Consider the following 22502-nt stretch of genomic DNA (forward strand, 5'->3'; position numbering starts at 1 on the left):
AGTATGGCCATGCAGATTGTCAGTCATCCAGGCCACAGGGTATCTCCCAGTGCTAGAAGGCAAGTGGGATTTGTGTTGCGTCACCATTCATTCACCATTCCTTCAGTTCTGCTGAACGAAAGAGACACCCGTGCATCAGTGAGACGTCTACAGCATCAAGAGGAAATGCCTTTGACTCAGTGTCTCTAAGTTTAATGTAGCCAATGCCAGTCTGTCCTTTCACATCTGTTGTTTAGTATGTACAGCAGTATGGATTAGAGACATTTGGACATAACGTTGCAGGACAACAACGGGTGAAGGTAATGACATCAATGGGCCTTTTTCACAGCAGGTATTTGTACCTGGCAGAGCAGGAGAAGCACAGGTGTGATTAATTATGTTAATGATGGCTCTGTGTCTTTCAGCCATGTTAGTGAGCCAGCACACACAGAGGAGTGCAGCCCTCGTTAGTGGATTAATCACATCTGTGAAACCTGCAAGCACATTTCAAAACATCCGTGTGAAAAGGGTCTAAATGGTGCGTTCATGCCACCTGGGAATATCAGGGACCGCCCCCGTGATTACGTTGTTTTTCCGACTGCCTGCGTTCACATAGTAGGGATGCGTGTCTTTCTTCGTCTGTTATATTGGCGTTTGGCATAACAACTTGTTGCATGACTGCCACCAACTGTTGGCCGTAGCCTAGAGCATCAGGTGTGTGAAAACATGGAGGCCACAATAACAAAAGATTTGCTGCTGTTTTCTTATGCGAGCATACAAACAGCACATTGACAGGTGTTTGTGTGTGTGTTATCTGCAGTACAACAAACGGGAAAGGACACGGATAAGGTGTTGTTTTTTTATACATAGGCCTATTCATGAATAATTTGAAACATGTTATGTCTGTATATGTTTCTTGGCAGAGGCATTTTGTTTATTGTCATTGAAATATTTTCAGTGAACCAAAGTTGCCTACATCAAAGTCAGTTGTCAACAACGCGTCACCAACTGAGAAACTCTGTTAGCAAAATCTAGCCCCAGTTTCCCACCTCTGATTCCCACATGAAGTGACGTGAATGTTGACGTTTTCGCTGGGAAAAATGGCTAGCCTCTGAACACGTTTTATTTACCAATAAGAATGATAAAGGTGTCATTTGTCCTGCCCTTTCAGGTGCCCTCAAATAGAGAAAACATGATGATGTGCCCTCTAGTGCACCCTTTCAATGACAGAAAACTTGATGAAGTGCCCTCTATTGTGCCCATAAATGGAGAAAACATGATGATGTGCAACAAAGCTAACAGGAGGCTCAGGAAGATGTCAATCAATCAGTCCATACACACTCACACAGTCCTAGGAAGAGGTCTAATCAGCCAGAATAACCACAAACACCTGTGTGGGTGTTCAGGGTCTTTAATTTCCAAAAATATAATACTTGTGTAAGCTGTTAATTTGTAAAGCTGAGTGAAAGTTATAAATGAATTTTCAAGGGTGAGGGCTACATGTGCACTGCAGATTCATACAGGAGTAGCAGCATATAGCCACTAGATGTCACTTTAGGTCCATGCTTGTTAAACCCTTACCCAGCACCAGACCTGGGACCATACTGTATGTCTCTGTGCCCCTGGGTCAGTTCATTATTACACCTGTGTCAAATATTTTCTGAACACCTCCTGAAGAGGTGTCTGTTTAATATTATAATTAATTTCTTCACGTTTGAATCGTGCCATATGCGAAGACGAGTCAATCCCAGAATACAGATACAGTCAGTCTGTTTGAAGCGGCTGATGCTTCATGGGAGGGATCATGCAGTGCATAAATATGAACTTGTGCAGTAGTGCATCACATCAGTTCAGATGTGATGTGTTGTAAAGGAGTCTTTAAAATAACCAGTTCCTTGTATCAGCTTTGGCTTTGACGTTAGTGTTAGTGTCATCTGGGGTTAAAAAAATGAAATAGCCTACCGTATTTTAAAGCTGTAAGTTGTTATCTGAACATACAGTAAAGGTGATTGGATGTTGAATAAAGGGTTCAAGCAGAAAATCTGTAAATTATCAGATTGCACCATGTTATTTCTCATTGTCAGATGTGCAAGTATGCGGCAGTTGTATAATAATAATTAGCATTTTAAGCTGGTGAACGTCGGCTGTAGTTATTTTATTCCTATTTACCTGTGTTATCAAAACCACTGTAGTTCACCAACATTTAAATACTACAGTGCCAACAGACTGTAGTAATAGTAATAGTGTGTGGTGGTGAGTCCATTAGGCATTTTAACTAAAACAGCAAGATTTGTTTTGTGATCTGTGTGAGCCACTAATCAGCTAAATGCGTCTTTTCCAATCCGCCCCCCCCTTCCTTGTCTTTTCTTATTGTGCATTCTGTTACATTCAGTAATGTATGCTACATTCATTTTTAAATCAGTTTGTTGTATGTTAAGTGTACAGAGTTGCAGCATTTAATAAATGGATTCTTAGCATTTCATAATATGATTTCATGACGCACTAAAAACAGTTAAGAATACTAAAGATTGTCACGATGGAATATTAAACAGGTGAAAGTGGTCAAATGTGTCAATTACAGCCACTTGCATCACCCACCATTCTGTAGTATAATTATTGTAGGCCTACCCTCCCTATGCATTACTGTTATTTGTTACTGTATGTATACTTTACACGGGGGGGGCTGGGGGGGGTTGTAGCAGACTTCTTTATGACCCCCTAAACCACCCACTGGAGTATGTCATACTATCTTAATGTCATTATGGAATTTGATGTATGAAACATGTCATTCCCTTTCTTGGTCAAGCGAGTAATGTTCTATTGAATACTCCACAGCAAACCTAAAATTTAGTTTAAAACTGTAGAGTGCCATAATAAGTCTTTTAGGAGTGTTCTGTATGTGTCCCACTAGTATATCGTCTTTACAAACAGACATCTGTCTTGTATTATTACAATTTCAAGAGGCACTTTATCAGGGATGATCGTAAAATATGTCTGTTTTTTGGACACAACACACCCGTATACAACATACTGTTCTGCTTCCTCTTTGTGTCTCCCGCTTATTGTGTTTATTATCTGGGACGCTTTCGCTCTTTGCTGTCAGGCTCTAAACATTGAGTGCGGTATGCTAGTCTGAGTAAAGCCTGAATTAGTGTCACTTTTACTGAACAAGTAAAACACATCCTGTAGCTTGTATTCCCTCCATGAAGCTAATTGGTGTGCGGACACATCAGTAGTCCACAGTGTGCGAACACACACACACACACACACACACACACACACACACACAATAAAATAAATTGGTTTCAAATCTGGAAGACTGCTCTGATTGGCCACCAGGAAATGTGACAGACAGTATTATTCACAGCTGATTTGGTTAGAGTGTGTCTGTGTGTAGTTTTGACAGACTCTTCTGAATGGATTACGTCACAAAAAAAAAAGAAAAGAAAGGAAAAAAAGAAAACATACTGGAAAGTATAACCAACAACTTCAGCGTATGTCTTGGTACACCATTTTTCTTTATACAGTGTATCAATAGTGTCACGTTCTTTTGTCTCTTACACAAAGAAAGTTTGTGCGCCTTAAAACTCATTAAATCCTAATAAGGTGAATCCTTTCTTCCTTTATCCTGCTTGTCCCTGATCACACACCCTCCTCAGTGAGTGCTGTGTCAGCTGTTCAACTTTTGTTTAGTACTGCTGGTCATTTCCCTTTCTTCTTTCTCTCTCTCATTGGATTATATGTGGCCTTATCTCTTTATCCATGTGTATGCTATCCCAAACTTTTTAATTGTGCCCTTTGAGAGTGCTGTGTCAGGTGCTAAAGTTGTGCTTCACACTGTATATCGCTCCGTCGCCACATGCGTCATAAACCAGAGAAGCAACCAATCACAATTATAATGACAGGACTGGGATGTTGGCCAATTAGCAAAGAGTCATTTATTCAGAATGTTCCACATGGCCGGACCAATTGGTGGCTGTAGAGGTTAGATGGGTTGTTTTAATGCAACGGTCGATCCTTCACCCTCAACATTAGGAAAGCACGATGTTGTTCTTGTCTGTCAAGTGTGGAAGGCTAGGGCTGCAACCATCGATTACTGTCATTGTCGATTAATATGTCGATTATTTTCTCGATTAATCGATTAGTTGTTTGGTCTATAAAATGTCAGAAAATGGTGAAAAATGCCAATCAGTGTTTGTTTGCTAAAGAACAAGATGAAGTCCTAAAATATCTTGTTTTGTCCACAAACCAAAGATATTCAGTTTACTGTCACAGAGGAGAAAAAAACAAAAATATTCACATTTAAGAAGTTGGAATCAGAGAACCTTTACCTTTTTTTACTATTTTTTTTTACAAACGATCGATTAATCGATTAATCTTTGCAGCCATAGATCAAACGGAAGCAGATGGCTTCTGAGCGGTAACCACCATGACTGACTGCAGACGTTTCCCAACACAAACTCCTTCTAAAGGTGGAGAGATATCAGAGAAGGACGTGTTGAAGTTGAAGAACTCAAATGCATTATTTCCATACCAATTTAGGTCCTTGATGGCTTATTCCACTCATATTTATGCATGTCTTGGTAGCAATACTGACAATAATTGGCTCATTAAGAAGACATTAAAGAAGCATTAATTGATCTTTTTTTCTCCACTTCGGGGAAGCATTACAAGCTGTAAACACAACCACTACACATGTTTTCACCTTATATATTGAATGTGTTAATGTGAATGTGAGCAAACAGTGTCCTATTTACACGTCCAGCAGACATGGAGCAACACTGTTTTGGTCTCCATTGACTCCTGAGGGAAAGATCTGGCTCTTTAGCTGCTAAATGTTCCACTATGTTCAGCGGCTAGTCGCTAACTTTTTCTGTCAACAGTTTGATGCTGTGTTGGATGCTGGAAACGACACTGATGAGAGCGGTTATAGTGAACCAAATCTCTAAGATTTTTATTTAAATAAATGTCTGTTAAGTCACTATTTATCGCAGAGTGATGTAACACAATGGGGATTGAGCCTATAGGCTGTTTAATGCTTCTGCGTCAACTTCACGCCGTAGCTACGGCGTCGCTCCTACGGCGTCGTAACCCTTTCGGAGTTCTGCATCAGGGTTGCTTTTGCATCGCGGTGCATTTCACCGCCATAACACTAGGGGGTGATAAGTCTGAGGTTATTTGCGAGGTGTCTGCCAGCCAGTTTATGTTATGTTAGCAAGCTAACTTTAGCACAACTGCCCACAAAGTACTGCTTGCTGGCGAAGTGCTAATTTCAAAATGTTACTGACATATAGACACTTTACAAAACGGATAACCCCGTCATTGTAACAAAAATATGTCTGAGTTTATTTGCAAAGCTTATGTCAGTGAACTAGCATGTTGCTACTCCCCACAGTAGGCTGCTTGAAACACAGACTATCAACACACAAGACGAGTTGACCAATCACAGTCCTTGCGGTCTGCGGCGCCTCGACACAAAGTTACACATTTTTGGAGGTGCACGTCGAGCAAGACGGAGGGCTCGGAGGGGGGTTCGCAGCGACGCAGAGGTGCCTGCGGGTGTACGCCGTCGAGTCGACACAGAAGCATAAATCAGCCATATGACTGACCGATAAAAGTCCTTGCATTTGTAGTATTGCGAACTCAGTGTCTATGGCGACATTCCCGGGAAAAATCACAAGCGTGCGCACAGTTAGTGACGTGCTTTCTGCCAGAGATGGGAGCCGGAGCTAACACAACAGATTCACTTGTGTGTGTGAAGTGGTGTAGTTTTTTTCCCAAAAAATAAACAAATTTGACTTTCAGAAGAAGGCACACAGATGACACTGTTTGGATTTCTGGGGAGTGAAATCCCAAAACACACCTGCAATTACAGCTTATCGCCGAGATTGTAACTTTAAGTTGCGGGGTGGCCAAAACAATGTGCTCCGTAGAGCTGAGAGTGACTGCGGAATTGGATGATAATTCCTTGTTGGGCTCATCGCTACACCTTCCACATAACACGCAGTTGTTTGATCCATTAGTTACTCTATATAAAATTAAGGAGAGGTGTTTTTTATCGATTGTTTTGGTCCTTTTGAGGGGATGTTTAGCCAGCTGTGTATTGTATTACATATTTCCAAATAAACCTTACTTAAATTAATTAAGATTTGTTTTTTGTCAAATTTGAAAAGATTATCACACGTAATTAACAGCTTGTAAACTGTAACAATTAAGTTTTCTGCTGCCTCAGGCTATGTGCTTAACTATTTTTCAAAAATCTCTACTTTTGGCAATCAGTATGATGGAACGAACTGCACCATGAGTCATTTATGGTTTTCCACAGGGGACAGTTGTCACATTTAATATGTGAGTGAATAAAAATGTGAATAGCGTGAAACGCATACAAAAAAAGGTAGTCCTAAATACTGTGGGCAGTCACTGTCTGTCATTTTTATGTTACAGGTACTGAATTTCATGGACTTTCAAGGGTATTGCAAACCTGAGCTCCCATAAATCTGTTACACTGTTGGGTGGGTCAGTGTTATTAAGACAGCAGATGAACCAGAAGTCTGTTCTTTTCTGTTTCATGTCAGGCAAATGACTCCTAAGAATTAGATTAGCATGTTCTTTTGTGTGTCTGTTGTTTAACCTTTTCATTTTCTACTCAGACACCACACAGTTTCAGCTGGATGCCAAGTTGTATCTCAGTTGTCTGACATTACATTTGGAGATAGTTGTTTCCAGTCTGTTCAGTTCAGATTTTATGACATTTGTATAAAGGAGAGTGTGGGTTACATGAGTTGAAATAAGACGATCAGTCAGCGGAAACTAACCTTTTCAGTGCGGAGACAAAAACTGAGGCAAAAAGGAAAGGTTTCAGGGAATTACTTATCATCAACATTTCAAGGACCTGAATGGAAAATAACTGATTTTAATAAAGTAACTGGAGATAAAGATACATCTGAGATCCCTTCATGGCAAAACTGACCTATAGCATAGCTGTCTGTTTGAATATGCAAAGCAGTTTGTTGACTTTGATTATGTAATATACACAATGCTTGAATAGGCCCATACATAATTTTGTTTTCATTTAGACCATGACGTATTCATTTAAACAACCTAAGATCTATAGCCTGTAGTGAATGATGTTAGTTAACTGTTACACTGAAACTGGCCCTCCTTTTTGGCCCTGCAAAAATGCCTTTTTATTTGTCACAACTACTGCTCAGCCGTGACTACATGACACAAGTTGCCTGCCTTTTAAAGGCACAGTCTGTTTGAACGCAAAGTCATATTTTGGTTATATAGCCTTTGAAGACAGATGTTTCTGGGTCAGAAGATGGCGTCTTCTGTCATGATGCATTGATGAGAGTTTCATTTGGTATTTGCATGCTTTATGTCAGTGGGAAAAAAAAGTGTTTGAAAGATTAACTCTGCCTCCTTCATGCTGAAAAATCCAGACAGGACTGAATCCAGGGCATAGATTTAAAACATGCATACCCTTTTATGTGACTGCTGTCAGTCCCTTTTTCTTCTTTGTTTTTTTTTTTTTTTTTTTTGTAGTTTTCCCAACATCACAAAATCAGGAGCTCTCCCTTGCTGATGAATAGATTAGAATTACATTCACAAGAACATGTTGATGAAAGAAGCATTCATGAGGGATGGAAAAACAAGAGTTTTGTTACCTGTCCTGGGGCTCAAAACAAACTCTTTTATGAACACAAACACAACACACACACCAGACCAAAACCAAATGTGTACACACATAAGCACTTACTGTATGCACACACTCCCGCTCATAAACACACACATATTTTTTTAGCAGCCTGTATCACCCAAGGCAGCGGGCAATGAGTTTCATTTTGTGTGTCCAGAAGCAAGTTTTCCATTAGACCTGATGTAATGTCCACACTGTAATGGACCTGAAGAAATACTGCATTAAGACACAGTGGTTTATGTACACAGGCTAGACAGGGGCACAATGTTCCTCTGCCCTGTAATGGCATGGCTAACGATGATTTCTTTTCTTCCTTGTCTGTGTGTGTGTGTTTCTTTCTCAACTCTTCCTATTTCTGTGTCGCTCTCTGGCATCATTTGTGTGCGTGTGTAGATCTTTATTGGCGAGGTGTCCATGTACGTGATGAAATCAACGAGGGAAGCTCTCCTGGCCCAGGAGAAAACCATTGTGACAGGAGACTGTTGTTACCTCAACCCACTTATCCGCCGCATCATACGCTTCATAGGTAAGGACTTTTTCGTGCCAAATAAGTCAAACGCCCCGACGCTCCTTCATGTGGATGGCACCGGGTAGTAGCTGACAACTCAAGACACACATTACATCGCGCTCACAGACATACACACAAACACACACACTCTCTCTCTCACACACACACACACACACACACACACACACACACATCAAAAATGTTCTGTGTGTCCTTTCACATTGGCGCAAAACCAAGACTTTTATTTTCAATTTTATCGTAGCACATTTCTTACATGGCAAGTGTTGTGGAATTTTCAGAAACACCATGTTGTGGTAAGATGAGACAAAAGGAAAACTTAGACGACATCAAGTTCTAGGTCACAGGTCAGGGGACGAGAATATTCGGCCGGACTCTAATAACCAAACCTGTCCATGAATGAACATTTGTGTGTGTCTCTACAGATTGAGGGAGTCTACTCAGCTGCATGCTAAGGGAATGTTTGGTTCCAGGACTGTCTCCTTTTGGAGGTCGGTGGAAACAGGATAGGGGGGGCCTGACACACTTTAGCATACATCCCAGAGACAGATAGACTTAACTAGGTTTTAGGATAGCATCTTTTGCTTTGGCGCCATCGATATCTGGGCATAACAAACTTGACAGCTTGAGCGAGAGATATATACATCTGGGGGAGACACAGGAACCTCAGACTTGGGGACGGCACTACACGATAACACATTGTGGGTAAACTGTACTGTCTGCCTTAATTTTTCCTCCTTAAAGTTCAATACATGTTTCTCTATGAGTCATCAAAGTCTCCCGAAACCAGTGGGGGATCTAGAAAATGTAACATAGGGTTGCAAAGGGGTAGTGAGAGATCTTGGCAGGGTGGCAGGGGAAGACGGTACATGGGAACCCCCAAATGTAAACGTGCTCCTATGCCCTACTATGCCCCGCAACACTCTGCTATGCCCTGAACTGCTACAACTATTATTTCTAGTCATGGTTCCATTATCTTTATTGTTACTATAATTGCCACTGTTGCACCAAATGCGCCACTGCTGTACCAAATGCTTGCTCTTGGGGGTCTTTGTAAATTATAGTGTGGCCTAATCTATCTGTAAAGTGTCTTGAGAAGAGTGAACTCTTGTTACGATTTGATATTATAAATAAAATTGAATTTAGCTGAAATTGAATTAAATAGCTTGATCTTATTTACTGATACAGACAAATAGAACAGAATGTCTCTTATTGTATCAGTAATTATGATCAAACAAAAGGCAAAACAAATGCTATGATAGAGAAACTGTAAAACCTCATTAGATAATCTATGTATATATGTAAATCTACATATCTAACCCTATAACATATACAACCGAATGGAAATAGCCAAAAACTGAAAACATGTCATTTCACTGAGTGACATGACATGTTATGCTACTGTACTGCAATTTATATGGAAGGAGAATATAAACAAACCATATGGTCCAGGGGTAACTGCAGGCCTCTTCCTCCCTGTAATCTTCATCTGTCTCCTCCTGATCACTCTGTGCCTCTGTCCCTCTCTCTGAATCTGCAGCCTCCTCTTCATCCCCCACAGTCAATTCTTCCTTTACCTCTTCTCCTTCACTTATTTCTGCATCTCCTTCTGTGGTCTTCTCCTGCTCTGACCCGCCTGGTCTCTCCAGGTTACTGCCTTCTCCTTCTTCATTTCCCTCCTTCTCATCCTCCTGTGAACTACTCAGAATTTTCTTGCCTGGCAATATCCCCACATTTAGGCTTTAGCTAATATCTCCAGCTACTCTGGCCTGCAAAAGTCAAGATGTGAAAAACTCTGGTTATCCTTGTATTACATTACACTGTAGGGCCCTGTAGCTAATAAGTAGCCTAACTAACAAAATCAGAAGATATTTATTACATGCACAACAGTTATGTTTAGACTAGGCTTCTAAATCCAAATTGTATTTGTGGTTTTTCCAGTTTGACAGTAAAGGATATCACCTGGTTTAATTTGTGCAGTCTTATTGCCGTGATATGTGAGAGGAAGTGGGTTTTAACTAATCACATACAAATGATTGGTCAGCTGCCCCCCCCTTGCCCCCCTGTAGATCCACCCCTGCCCGAAACCTTCATGTATCTTGAAGTCAAGTTGCTCCTGAACTTTTCTATAACAGCAGGTTTGGATCTTATGGTATACACTGACTATTCCGGGTAAAACCAAAAAAAAATGTTGTTGAATAATGTTTGGATGTGCTGGTAAAATAGTTTTAAAAAGGAGTCTGAAGGATCATTTTTCTGATTTGAATCATTTCACTCAGTTCAGTACAAAGATTCACGCTCACTGACTGTGTAGTTTGTTTTGTTTTGTATTTTGTAGCTAAGTGGTCACATTATTATTTAAATGCACATCCCTGTGCACTCCAGTGATCACATCACCATTCATAGTGCAGTGACATTAAGGCGCTGCTTTTGACGGTCTTCAGTTCAGTTTCATTTAGTAGAACACTATATAAACACTGTTTATAAGGTTAATAGCTCAGTAAACAATGCATCTGCAGCATCAGGATTGTTTCTGTAGCTTCCACAGTCTTTCAGTAAGCTTTTTTACCAGGAAGCAACGGCTGCTGTATATCATGGCTAAGCTGACAGTTGAATGTGGGTGCTGTCAGTTACCTGTGAGGGGAGCTCCAATGCAAAAAGCTACCAATTCGAACAGTAACCCTGATGATTCAGAGCTTGAGGATTCTGGTATTTAGGATTAGCTTGTTCATGTTCAGAACACCTCTGGCACCATGTAGAAAGGACAAATGTATCCTACAAAGGACAAAAGAGGGTGAGCCTCCAACAGGGAATGTAAGCAAAATACCAACAAATAGGCAACCTGTGAATAACATGATATATGATAGGATCATCCATTTCTCTGTTGTGTCAGAGACAGGTCGATGCACAGTGGAGGATGAAATGAGAAGATGAGGTTTCCAAGGATGGCAGCAGCTTCCTCTAGCCAAACATGCAAACCTGAGGTCGTCCGTATTAATTCACTTTTACGTCAGCAGATTTTCATCCTCCGTGTTTTGTTACTAGAAAATAAAGTACATAACGCACATGCATGTAGCACACACCTGACACTAGAAATAGTGACCTTAAGACCTTAAATGATGATGCGTGTCAAGATGATGCCTGTGTGTGTGTGTGTGTGTGTGTGTGTGTGTGTGTGTCCTTGAGTGTATTCAGTAGGCAATAGACTTGGCTTAAATGATCAATGGGCTGCAGTTAGCCAACAGTTGCAAACACCTCAGCATTGTTCGACTGTGAATACAATGACATTATACGTTACGTTATAGGGAAATAAATACTTAATAAGCATGCACATGCATATCATTGAAAGAATATTAAGCTGTTCTGTATTCCTTCTGAGTTTACACTTTAACATCCATCCATCCATCCATCCATCCATCCATCCATAATCTGTAACCGCTAATCATCAGAGGGTCGCGGGTGGCTGGAGCCAATCCCAACTGACATTGGGCAAGAGGTGGAGGTACACCAATTATTGACACTTTTGACGTTAAAAAAAACTAAAACAAAAACGTTTTTGTCCCTTATTTCAACGCTTTTTTAATTCATGTTCAATAAACCTAATTTTGAGTTAAAACAAAGAAGACTTAAGATCAGAGGATGTTGAGTGGATCACAGACTGGTATGCCAAAGTTTAGTCAGGATACGGTTTTGAAAACATTTAATTGTTTTTCCAAATGCTATAAAATTAAATAAAACACCCAAAATGCAATGAAAGTAATAATTAATTTTACCTGTGAAGAACATTGTATGGGTTCCATACAACGTACATCCATGCATCCATGTTATTTTTGGGAAATTTGGTTATAAAAACTATTGAAAACGGGTCAAATGTGACCCGAGGACAACACAAGGGTTGATCTTATGTAGGTAAACTTGCTGGTCGAGCCTTTTTTTTCCCAGTTAAAATACAGCAAACTGACCTAACTGAACGGATTTCAGTAATTCTTCATTGAGGGCAGCCAATTGGGATCAAGTCCAGCTGTGATGCATTTACTGCAGCCTCTCTGAAACTGCATTAGCTACTGAAACAAAATTGAATTTAAACATCTTGAAATCCTACATAGGCAAGGCAATATATAAAGTATTGTCTTTCTTACAGTAGGGCTGCTTCGCTTTCGCCGCTATTAAAGGTAAGGTTTGCAACCTCTCATACCTGTGTCATGCCTCATAAAGGGCTTACAAGACATCTAGCTACGACCTTTGAGTATAATTTTTTACAGCCACTTTGCCACAAAGCTTTAGTAGAACTGGGCAAACTGACAGACTCTCTGCTATCTGTTCCAGTAAATGAGGTCGTCTGCTGGACTTTCCTGGCGTAATCAGAACTGTATTGTTCATTTTTTAAATAATATCCCTTCAACTTATAAAACACTCATCAGAAATTCATTAGGCAATTCGCATGATTTATATTTCCGTCTGCTCCCGAACAATCTCTCAAATTTGTAGGATCACTGAGGCTTTTAGTTTCCCGCTCTCTTGCTCCCTCCCTCCCGTCTCCTCTCATCCTAATCCCCCCCTCTCTATTTCCCTCAATGATGCCCTTCACACAATTCAGCCCTCTGCAGCCCCCCCTGGATGAGAATACAAAGCAGAGTAATTTCATGGCTAAGCAGGCCAGATAATCAGTAGTCATATTTCACAGCAAAAGGAATGCAGACGCAGACATTGGTCAGGGTTGGTGGGCTGAAAGTGTCACTGCAATCATTCATATGAGATGCTATTTTTCTTCCAGTGTGTTTATGTTTCTTTTCTCTGCCAGTGGTCCACTCTTCTTTACTTCCATATTAACTTCATTTTATTCCAATGCTTCTGTAACGTAAAATAAGACATAACAAAAATCAATACAATTTGCATGCAAAGTTCCACAGTAGAATTCCTTTCAGCGAATAATGTTGACATTAGATTTTCTGGAGTTTAGCTCTGCCTAATGACAGTTGGGAGCTTAAGTGCCAGCGCTGGGAGCCAAATAGTCACAGGCCAATTTAACCCCGGATACAAGGTGATTACACCATGATGTAAGGGCGGAAGTGTGTGTTAAGCTCTTAGGGCTTTGGGTTATGTGTTTATGTGTTAATGTTGCTCTGCTGTGGGTTTTTATGTGCTATAAATTCTCATTGTGTGTCTGTGTGCCCCAGGTGTGTTTGCATTCGGTCTTTTCGCCACAGACATCTTCGTCAATGCGGGCCAGGTGGTGACAGGAGGGCTCTCGCCCTACTTCCTGTCTGTCTGCAAGCCCAACTACACCGGCACGGAGTGCCGTTTTAATCACCAGTTTATCGTCAACGGCAACATCTGTACCGGGAACCCCGTTGTTGTGGAGAACGCTCGCCGGTCGTTCCCATCCAAGGACGCTTCGCTGAGTGTTTACTCTGCTGTTTACCTGACGGTATACAAACTATTTTCTTAAGCACAAGCCATATTTTTTTTACTTTCTGTTTGCATTTGTTGTTTATTTAAATCAGACCACATAATAGTGCAGACCAAAAAAAAAACACATTTTCTGATTTTATTCAACACAATGTGAGAACAGTTGATTAAAAATCAATGTCAAGTGTACTTGTACTCATTTGGGACTGAACTTGGTGAGAACTAATTTTGGAATAATGAAGAAAACACCCAAACAATCACAGATGAATAGATCTTTTTAGCCCGGACTGATTAAAGAACACTAGAATTGTAATTTAAAAAAGGCTTTGAAAAGGTTTGGATTATTTGCTACATAACACATCCATATTTGATGGAGGAATTGTCATGAGGGACTTCATTTTTCTTGAAAGTGTGTAGAGGAATGTCTCAAAAGCGGAGGCTCATGCATTTTTAGAAAATTGGCTGGAGGAACACATGAAGAATGGCTTTTTGAAAAGGTGCGGTTTGATATCAGAGTGACGGAGGGGCTCAGCTGCTGAAAAGGGAAAGGAGAGTGAGCATAGGTGCAGATGTTATCAGCAGGAGCAAGAGGAATACAAGGACAAGTTGTTGATGAAAAGAGGATTTGATATGAACAGCTACACAGTCTGACGTGGGAGGGGGTAAAAGTTTGAGAAGTGAGAACAATATATGAAGGAAGAATGTGTGTTTTAAAATGCTGACAGTCTTCCCACAACTTTCCCTCACAGTAAGAGGTTCCCCTATTACATTAATCTTTTATGCCTTGTGAAAAAAACTATTTCACTCATATGATGTAAGTTTTTGACATCTTTCTTTAACCGTTTTGTTGTGCAATGGAGGCTTTGTGCTCTCATGAAATGGTAAAATATTTGTGGGAACACCTCTAGTTGCTCTGCATGAGATTGCTTCTGTTCTTGTCTACTGAAAGAGAGGAACAGGGGCTCTTTTTAAACCTTTAGGACACAGTAAAGAAAATATATATATTTTTTCATGTTCGAAGTCTAATTTTAGTTGCCTTCTGTCCTCCTTTCTAGATGTACATCACCAGCACCATCAAGACCAAGTCCAGTCGCCTGGCCAAGCCTGTGCTCTGTCTGGGCACACTCTGTTCGGCCTTCCTCACCGGCCTTAACCGAGTCTCAGAGTACCGAAACCACTGTTCGGACGTAGTGGCCGGATTTTTACTGGGATCAGCCGTTGCTCTGTTTCTGGTGAGGACGATGGAAGAGTGAAATGCTTGGGCAAGTGTCAGAGTGGTGATTAGAAAAGAAGAAGAGTGAAGAAACGATGATTATTCTGAGGTGGATTCTGGTCATGACTTATTTTCAGATTACAGTACAGTAATAGTCTTTTTAGCTGCATTTTGGAACTGACTCAAACCAGTAATTAAATGATAAATTTAGGCTGCAGCCATTACCAAAGCCCATAACATGGTTTTGATGCCATTTTGCAAAATAATGTCCTAAAATGTTTATACACAGCAGATTTGTTAATATTCATTTGTATTGATCTTTAGTGACATCAATACACGTCTGTAGAGGCCACATGGTGTATGTGAAAGTTAGCTCTGCAGCAATGCAGTCATGCAAAAACACTAGTTTGGTAAAGAAGCAGTTTGTCAAGAGGTGATAGAGGGAGAGGATGTGAAACGGGATGAAGCATGGTTTATACTGAGCTTGAAGGAGGTTCAGATGCAGGTGATTTAGGATAAAGGGGAAAAGGCAAGGATGCACTGGTTTAATGGTGGAAAGAGGAGAAGAGAAGAAAGGAGAGAGAATACTGAGGTGGCACCTGGATTTCTACTGAGATCAGCAGTCGCTCTGGTTTTGAAAGAGCTCAGTGAGGAAGGGAAGGGGAAGGCAGAAGGGTGAGAAGAAAGTTGAGGGAAACTAGTTTTAAACTAGTTTTAAATGGGGGTTGTTGTTCAGAGATGATGGAGGGAACCAGTTAAAGGAACCAGATCTGACTAAGTTCTGGTTTTGTACTCTTGGCAAGGTAATGAATATTGTTATGTTAAAGAGATCTTGATGTGCATCATTGAAACAAATGTCATGACATTGGGCAGACTGGACCAAAACAATTGTACCTGTCCTTCGGTCTTTAATGTTAAACCAGGTCAGACTCCTGTTAAGTGTTGTCAAACAGCCTGGCCTCCACTGAAAATTAAAATCCTTTAGTCAGCATCGAATTGTACGTCGAGTGTTTAAATGCAGGGTAGTGATTACAAGTTGTTTTTGGGGTTGAAGCAGAAAAGCCCATTGAGGAGAACGAAAGGTGAAGTGAAACCCCCACAAATATAAAAAAGTTGAATTTAACAGTCTCAAAGGCTTCATTACATGTTAATTGCCGCTGGGCCCGAGCCTTTAAAGCAAGACGTGGTGTGTAAGAGAGGGGAGGGAGGAGGAGGAATGGAGGGAAGACTGAGGATGTATTCATAGGGAAACTCTTTAGATGTTCTGAGGCTGATGGGAATGTCATATGTTCTGCATGTATTTAGTCATAAACCAAAATATTGGTCAAACAAAATGTTGACCTGATGATGTGCTAGAGAGAAAGTAAAGGCACCACCAATGTTATTACAGTTCAATCTGAGGGGAACATGAATTAGATGGTAGTCCTGTTCACTCATAACCACAAATTAGCCTTATGGGGGCATCAGACCCATTGCTTGTTGGGATATTTCAGTGTGGACCAAAATGGTGGGCTGAGTGATTAAGAGACAGACATTGCCATTTATAGAGCCATGGCTAAAAAAAAATGTATTTTAGTTTTGCTATGTGACAAAGTAGAAATATTTATTTATTTTATATATAAATTTATATAAAATAAATGTATTATTATTTATTTATTTATTTATTTATATAACAATGAGTTGCAATAAATATGGAAAAATGTGCCTGTACACCACTGTACCTTAAACTGATTGTACGCCTGGCCTGAGTATGACATGTTTGTGCAGACATAGTACTTAAGGTGTGAAAAATTATGTTAGGAATGGATGAGAGTTGGATTATAATTTACAGACAGCTCTGGTGAGGAGCGGTTGAAATACTTGGCTTTTTTTCAAAGGGTGAGCATAACCAGGGCAAATTAAACCCAGAGAAGATGATGTTAATGAACGGATTACAGAGTTTTCTGGGCAATTTGTTAATTTTTAATGGGGGGGAGGAGGGGTGGACCCAGTTTGTTATGTTTGTTATGTTATGTTTACCCATATTGCGAACCACTCCATGAAGCAACACTTATATTACTTATATTACTAGTAGGAACTGCATTATTGTAGACCGCATATCAGCTAGTGGTCTTCATCAGGGTCATCCCCCCTTATCCCCCCTTAAATCGTCTACTGGTAGCCACCATACCTGCTATTGTCTTTGACGTTGTGTTGTGGACTTGCAAGGAAGCTAAAAGCCAGTGATGTGTTTTGGTCAACCTGCCACTCAAACTTCGTTATATCGTTGTCTGACCCCTCAATGTAATGACAATAAAGCTACTTTGAACTTGAAAGCAGCTTGTCCTTGGACCATGAGGAGTAGGAACCACAGCAGCCCACTCTTTAGGGTATTAGCTTTCAATGATTGAGCTATAAAAAATGACATACATTGAGTTGGTGAACTCCAGGGAAAGACAGACACAAGAAAGTCAATCACCTCAGCAGCTTTTGAACCTACTCATTTCCAGCTTATCAGCAAACTAGGGGGGGGGCTGCCTTTCCCCTACACATTTACCTGTTGGTCCTGATGAAGCCTATCAAGGTCTTGTCATCTGAAAACTGAGGCCATTTGATGGACTGCTATCTGGAGTGAAATTAATTGGTACAAAGAGAGTAGAAACCAGGTATAACTCAAATCCCTGTGCTATCCGTGCTGACAGCAATGAGATCCGAATGGACTCATCAAACAGCAACTGCCTTTGGTGTTACAAGAGGTTTGTCCTCTGCCAGCTGATTGAGGGATCAGTGTTAAACACTTGGCAGTGGAGTTCCAGGATGATGTTGGAGACAGAGGTGTCCACTTGATCCAAGACAAAGTAGAGGCACATGCTGACCGCCTGCCAGGTCTGATAGAAGCAAAGCCCTTTGGAATTTAAAATGGCTTACAAACTACACCTCACATTCAAGGCTTCTAAGGTATGTAGAATATCTATATGAAAGCAATATTTGACATATTGTTTATGTTACAACACGCAGATGTGAGAACCAAAAACATAAGTTGTATGTCAGTCAATCTGGACCCAGTTTTCTTGGGACAAAAATTAGAGCCTGTGGCAAGAGAATATGCAAGTTTTATTCAAAATCTCAAATGAGATTTTTCAACATTTTCATGGCAACAAAATTTCACTATGCTCACCTGAGACAATAGATGGCAGCTTGGCCGAGCCTGTCTTAGCATGGATGACAGACACAAAAATGGAAAGAAGGTCTTCGGAGATGCTCTTCAGTTGAGTGAAAACAAGAAAGTGGAAACCATACTGAAATGAATTAGAAACAAGGAGGATAGTTGTAGATACAAAGATGTTTTTATCCAAGGTGAAGTGCTTGGTTTGGGAGCACTAGAGAAGCACTGTCCATGAACTTCCACAAACACGGAAACCTTAAGCATCCTCCAGCATTGAGTCGCCTTGCTTCATTTTTCTTCTATGCCACTGCCTAAGGGCATGTTTGGCCTGAGGGCCTGGGGGGGGGAGGGGACTCCCCCTCGGGCTGCCTTCTTTGATTAACGAGTCCATGCAGGAGTACAGAAATATGGCAACCTTGGTTGTGTCTCTGTTGTTAAAAGACCCTAACAAAAAATGTCTAAGAATTTTATTAACAGATAAGTAAATGAAGAAACAAGGCGTCGGTTAACTGTGCTGGGCGTGATGCCACGCCACAAAGATGAACCCGCCGGAGCAGCTCCGTTCACTGCATTAAACTATGGCTGCATTTTGTAGACTCATACAATGTTTGATTGAGCTTTTACACCCTTGTAAACTTTATATTAAAGCGATAACTGTTGCAAAGTTAAAAAAATATGATCACATCTCCAAAAAACTCATGGGTGCTCTTACATCTAATTGGAGTCGTATATCGCAGTGGCACATCGGCCGGCAGGCAGTCTGATTTAAGGTACAACTAATCTCATTTTAATATGGACATTAAGTGACGTCTTTTAACGATGGTAGAACTCTCATGCTCCATTATACTACTTATAATACTACTTTGTCTGATTAGGAATTTAAAATGTGTCTTCAGGGACTAGACGCATATACACACCCTTGTATTAGGAGGTGGTGAGATTATTGGACAACCTGCAGTGTACTGCGATTGTTGATATTATTTGGTGTATGGAATCTCTGTCAAAGCATACATTTTAACCATGCTAGTGGCACGGCTCTTGGGTTTGCAATGTCAGTCTGTCGGTCCACCGCTTCCCTCTCGACTGGAATATCTCAGCAACTATTAGATTGATTGGCAAGACTGTTTCATTCTTGGTTCCCAAACGATGAAGCCTATAAGGACTTTAGTGATCCCCTGACTTTTCCACTTGTGCCACGTCAAGTTGAGTTTTGTGGATTTGAGTGAACTGTTGAATGGATTACCCTGAAATTATTTGGTACAGTCTTTTGATTTGGTCGGTGGTCTTTCAACTTTTCATTTCACCATCAGGTAAAAAGTTTTCCCCAATTCTTTGCTTTGCCCAATTCTTTCTTTTACCTTCAAAACTAATGACCCATCAGCCTCAGCTTTCCTTTTCTAGTGCCAATTACCAAATGATAGCACGCTAACAAGCTTAACTAAAACAACAAGGTACGCATTATAACTACATCGGTAGGCTATGTTAGCATTGTCATTGTTAGCATGTTGATATTGGCATTTAGCTGAAAGCACTGCTGTGCCAAAGTGGACTGTTATAACATTACAATGATTTATAAATGTGTATTTGGACAGTTTTTTTTTTTTTTTATTAAGTTTAGGAAAAAATATTTTTTGAGTTTAAATGAACAACTTTAATGAACTCATGGGTTTATTAAACTTAATTTCAAATGATCTAATGTATAAACCTTACGTGGACCTAGCCTGGTTTGATGAAAAAAGTCATAATACCATTCACAACATCAGAATGTCACTGCTGAAGCTAACTTCTCCGTTCTAAGAATGAATCCTTGATGTTTCAGTTCCATGTCGGCCTGTGTCATTATTAATCTACCTTGCTATTAATGTCACACCTTACAGGGTATATGTGTTGTGAACAACTTCAAAGGCGTCCACAGTGCAGCAGCCAAACAGAAAACGGAAGACTACCGTGGTCTGCCTCTGATGACTTTCCCCCGTGTAGAGAGCCCTCTGGAGACCCTCAGCGCACAGGTACCTAAAAACACTTAACCTGGATTCCCAAAATCCTAATCTCTGTGATGCACATTCTCTTTCCAAATGAATCGACAGAGCTCCCTTGAGACCGTAAGCTTAATACAAAAATCAACCTTTAGAATTAAGTCTACTGTAATTTGCTGTTCCTGTAATGTGTTATAATTTACATTCATGTCCTGCTTCAATTAGTAATATCCTATATTTCCCAGAATTCCCATTAATTAACTAACGACAGGGTTTACAGTCACGTATTTGGTTGACCATGTGTTCTTTCTTTCTTTCTTTCTTTCTTTCTTTCTTTCTTTCTTTCTTTCTTTCTTTCTACACAAAGCAATGACACATGTTCAGAAGAACATACAGGCATGACATTTTGCACTACACCCCTGTCCTCCTTCCCAAACGCACAGAACCACACACAGAACCTCACACAGAGCACTCCTGATACTCTCTGACAATTATTTCCTCTACCTCTTCATTTCCACCCCTTTTCTCTCTCCTGTCTCCTTTTCTGTTACTCTTTTTTTTTATCTCTTTCAATCCTTATACCTCTTCCTCCATCCCTCCCTCCTCCCACGTTCATTTTCAGAACCACTCGACATCGATGACGGAGGTCACATGACTAAGGGGGCAGCACCGGGTCACGTTTGCGTCCCCACAGCACTTCCAGACACAATGACGAGGACGCATGCCACGTGGCTCCGAATGCTTAACAAAAAACACTGCTGATATATCTGTTTAATTCACCTGAGGGACAAAATACACCATGTTTCTAATGGTTCTCATCTAGTTGGGCTATGCTCAATTCAACCTGCACACCTATCGCATCAGCGGCAAAAATATCACAAGGCAAACTTAAGCACAGATTGTTTTTCCAGATACTGGAAAACCATTTGAAACATAGGGCATTTTTCTCTCCAAGGTGCGCTGGTTTGTAGTTAGAGGATGGTGTTTTGTACATTTTGTATGAGCGAGAGCTGTAGCCTATCCTGACAGTGTTAAACCTGCGCACTTCCTGTCAGCTGACTCACTCTGTTTTACATCACATCCTCCGTCGGGTGACTTGCCTTGTCGATCACCACATCTATTCCCCGTCAGTCTGAAAAATCTGCTATGGAAAAAATATTGATGTTGTTGTTCTGTGATGTTTGTCATTTGTACAGAAAAAAAAAGACTTCCTTCTTTTTATTATCTCTCTCTGTGCATTAATTGACCGTGTCAGGTCATATTTTGTAAAGATTTTTGTCAATCTGTATGACTATTATGATCCATTTGGACCTGTTTGCCTGCTGTGTAAACCTGGATATGTTTTGGTATCAGTATAGGTGTTTTGGGGAACAAACTCTCTCCCCTTTGGAGGAAACGACAAGGAAGAGTCAGTGAAGTCCTCCGAGTTAGAAAATGGGGTTTGGCACTTGCAGTGTCATGTTATTAGTCACAATGAAAAAGAAATATGATTGGTTGGAATTCTCACTATGAGTTTGTGTGTTTCACCCCCGTTTCCTGATTCACTGTGATGTTAATAATAGGAATTCCTTTACAGAGATGTCCAGTGGGGCTAGCCTGGTATGGTATGGCTGCACAATTAAAAACTGAAATCCCAATGGAAGACATCCTTATGAAATACATGGAAAAAACAAGACAGAAATGCTCTTTGGTATGAAAGTGAGTGACTTACTGAAAGCTTGGCTAGCCCTTTGAATGGAAACCAGGCTAATGACTCCTGCTTCACATTTCCTCCTTGAGGCACCCCTCCCCCTCCCCGACCCACCAGTGTGATGCGATGTTGTGACTCCATTTCCCATTGGAAGATACGCCCAGCATGAAGAGAGAAGTCAAGATGTTTTATAGATATTCATGATTTCAATTATACTCATTATCATTGTGATTATAAACGTCTTTTACTTTAAGAACACAAAAAAGCATTTAATTTGAAATGCTACATTTATTTTTTTTTCTCTTTGTTTGTCCACAAATTAAATAGTCAGTAGCAAAAATGGGTTCTCCTGTCTTTTTCATTACGTGTCAGAATGCTGAAATGAGTGGTACCTTTCTTTTTCTTACCATAACAAATTATGGCTAAAGACAAGGAGGGTAACAGGTTTGAAATATAGAAACAATAGCCCTTTTCCTCTCCTATTTCAATTATTTTCAACAGAAATACAAAAGAACTGAGGCGGAGAGCAGAAATCAATCTTCACAGTCAGTCAGCCTTACCAAGTTACCTTGCTGGAAGAAGTGGGAAACATGTCTGTCCTTGTGTTTGTTTGAATATTTAGAGATTTGTTTTCTTAACTTACTTTTTGTGGTGCCTCGCACACAGCCCTCCAGTAATTATTTTGCTGAATACAAATCCCACCTCCTTTGCTGTGATTGACCCTCACTTAAATCATGGCTCATGTACAGCCTAAAGGTATGATCACATTAATACATTATCACATTTGCCCCGCATTTATCCCTGGAAAAGGATGTGATGTCATGTCGTAATAAATAATATTAAGCAGAGTAAACACAAATTTAAA

General features: G+C 40.4%; 1 protein-coding gene and 1 long non-coding RNA gene across 4 annotated transcripts in view; one reads left to right on the forward strand and one right to left on the reverse strand.

The window, feature by feature from the left end:
• plppr1 (phospholipid phosphatase related 1) overlaps positions 1-21977 on the forward strand; it is a 52653-nt gene extending 30676 nt beyond the window's left edge. The window contains exons 4-9 of one of the 3 annotated variants that reach the window (XM_035999137.1): positions 8072-8204; positions 13382-13632; positions 14669-14845; positions 19849-19980; positions 20315-20343; positions 20570-21977. In XM_035999137.1, the coding sequence (XP_035855030.1) occupies positions 8072-8204; positions 13382-13632; positions 14669-14845; positions 19849-19980; positions 20315-20320 (699 nt within the window). In that variant the 3' untranslated portion in view covers positions 20321-20343; positions 20570-21977. Of the gene's footprint in view, positions 1-8071; positions 8205-13381; positions 13633-14668; positions 14846-19848; positions 19981-20314 lie in introns of all 3 variants that reach the window. The other 2 variants (XM_031298160.2, XM_031298159.2) reach the window with 2 other exon arrangements.
• On the reverse strand, positions 1020-18208 carry LOC118494670. Its single transcript, XR_004896797.1, has 4 exons — positions 18198-18208; positions 15005-15007; positions 14351-14355; positions 1020-1083 (listed from the first exon to the last, which is right to left on the reverse strand). It is a non-coding gene; the product is annotated as an uncharacterized LOC118494670 (long non-coding RNA).
• Positions 21978-22502: the final 525 nt, after the last annotated feature.

This window comes from Sander lucioperca, chromosome 1 (assembly GCF_008315115.2).
Source record: "Sander lucioperca isolate FBNREF2018 chromosome 1, SLUC_FBN_1.2, whole genome shotgun sequence".
Classification (NCBI taxonomy): Eukaryota; Metazoa; Chordata; class Actinopteri; order Perciformes; family Percidae; genus Sander; species Sander lucioperca.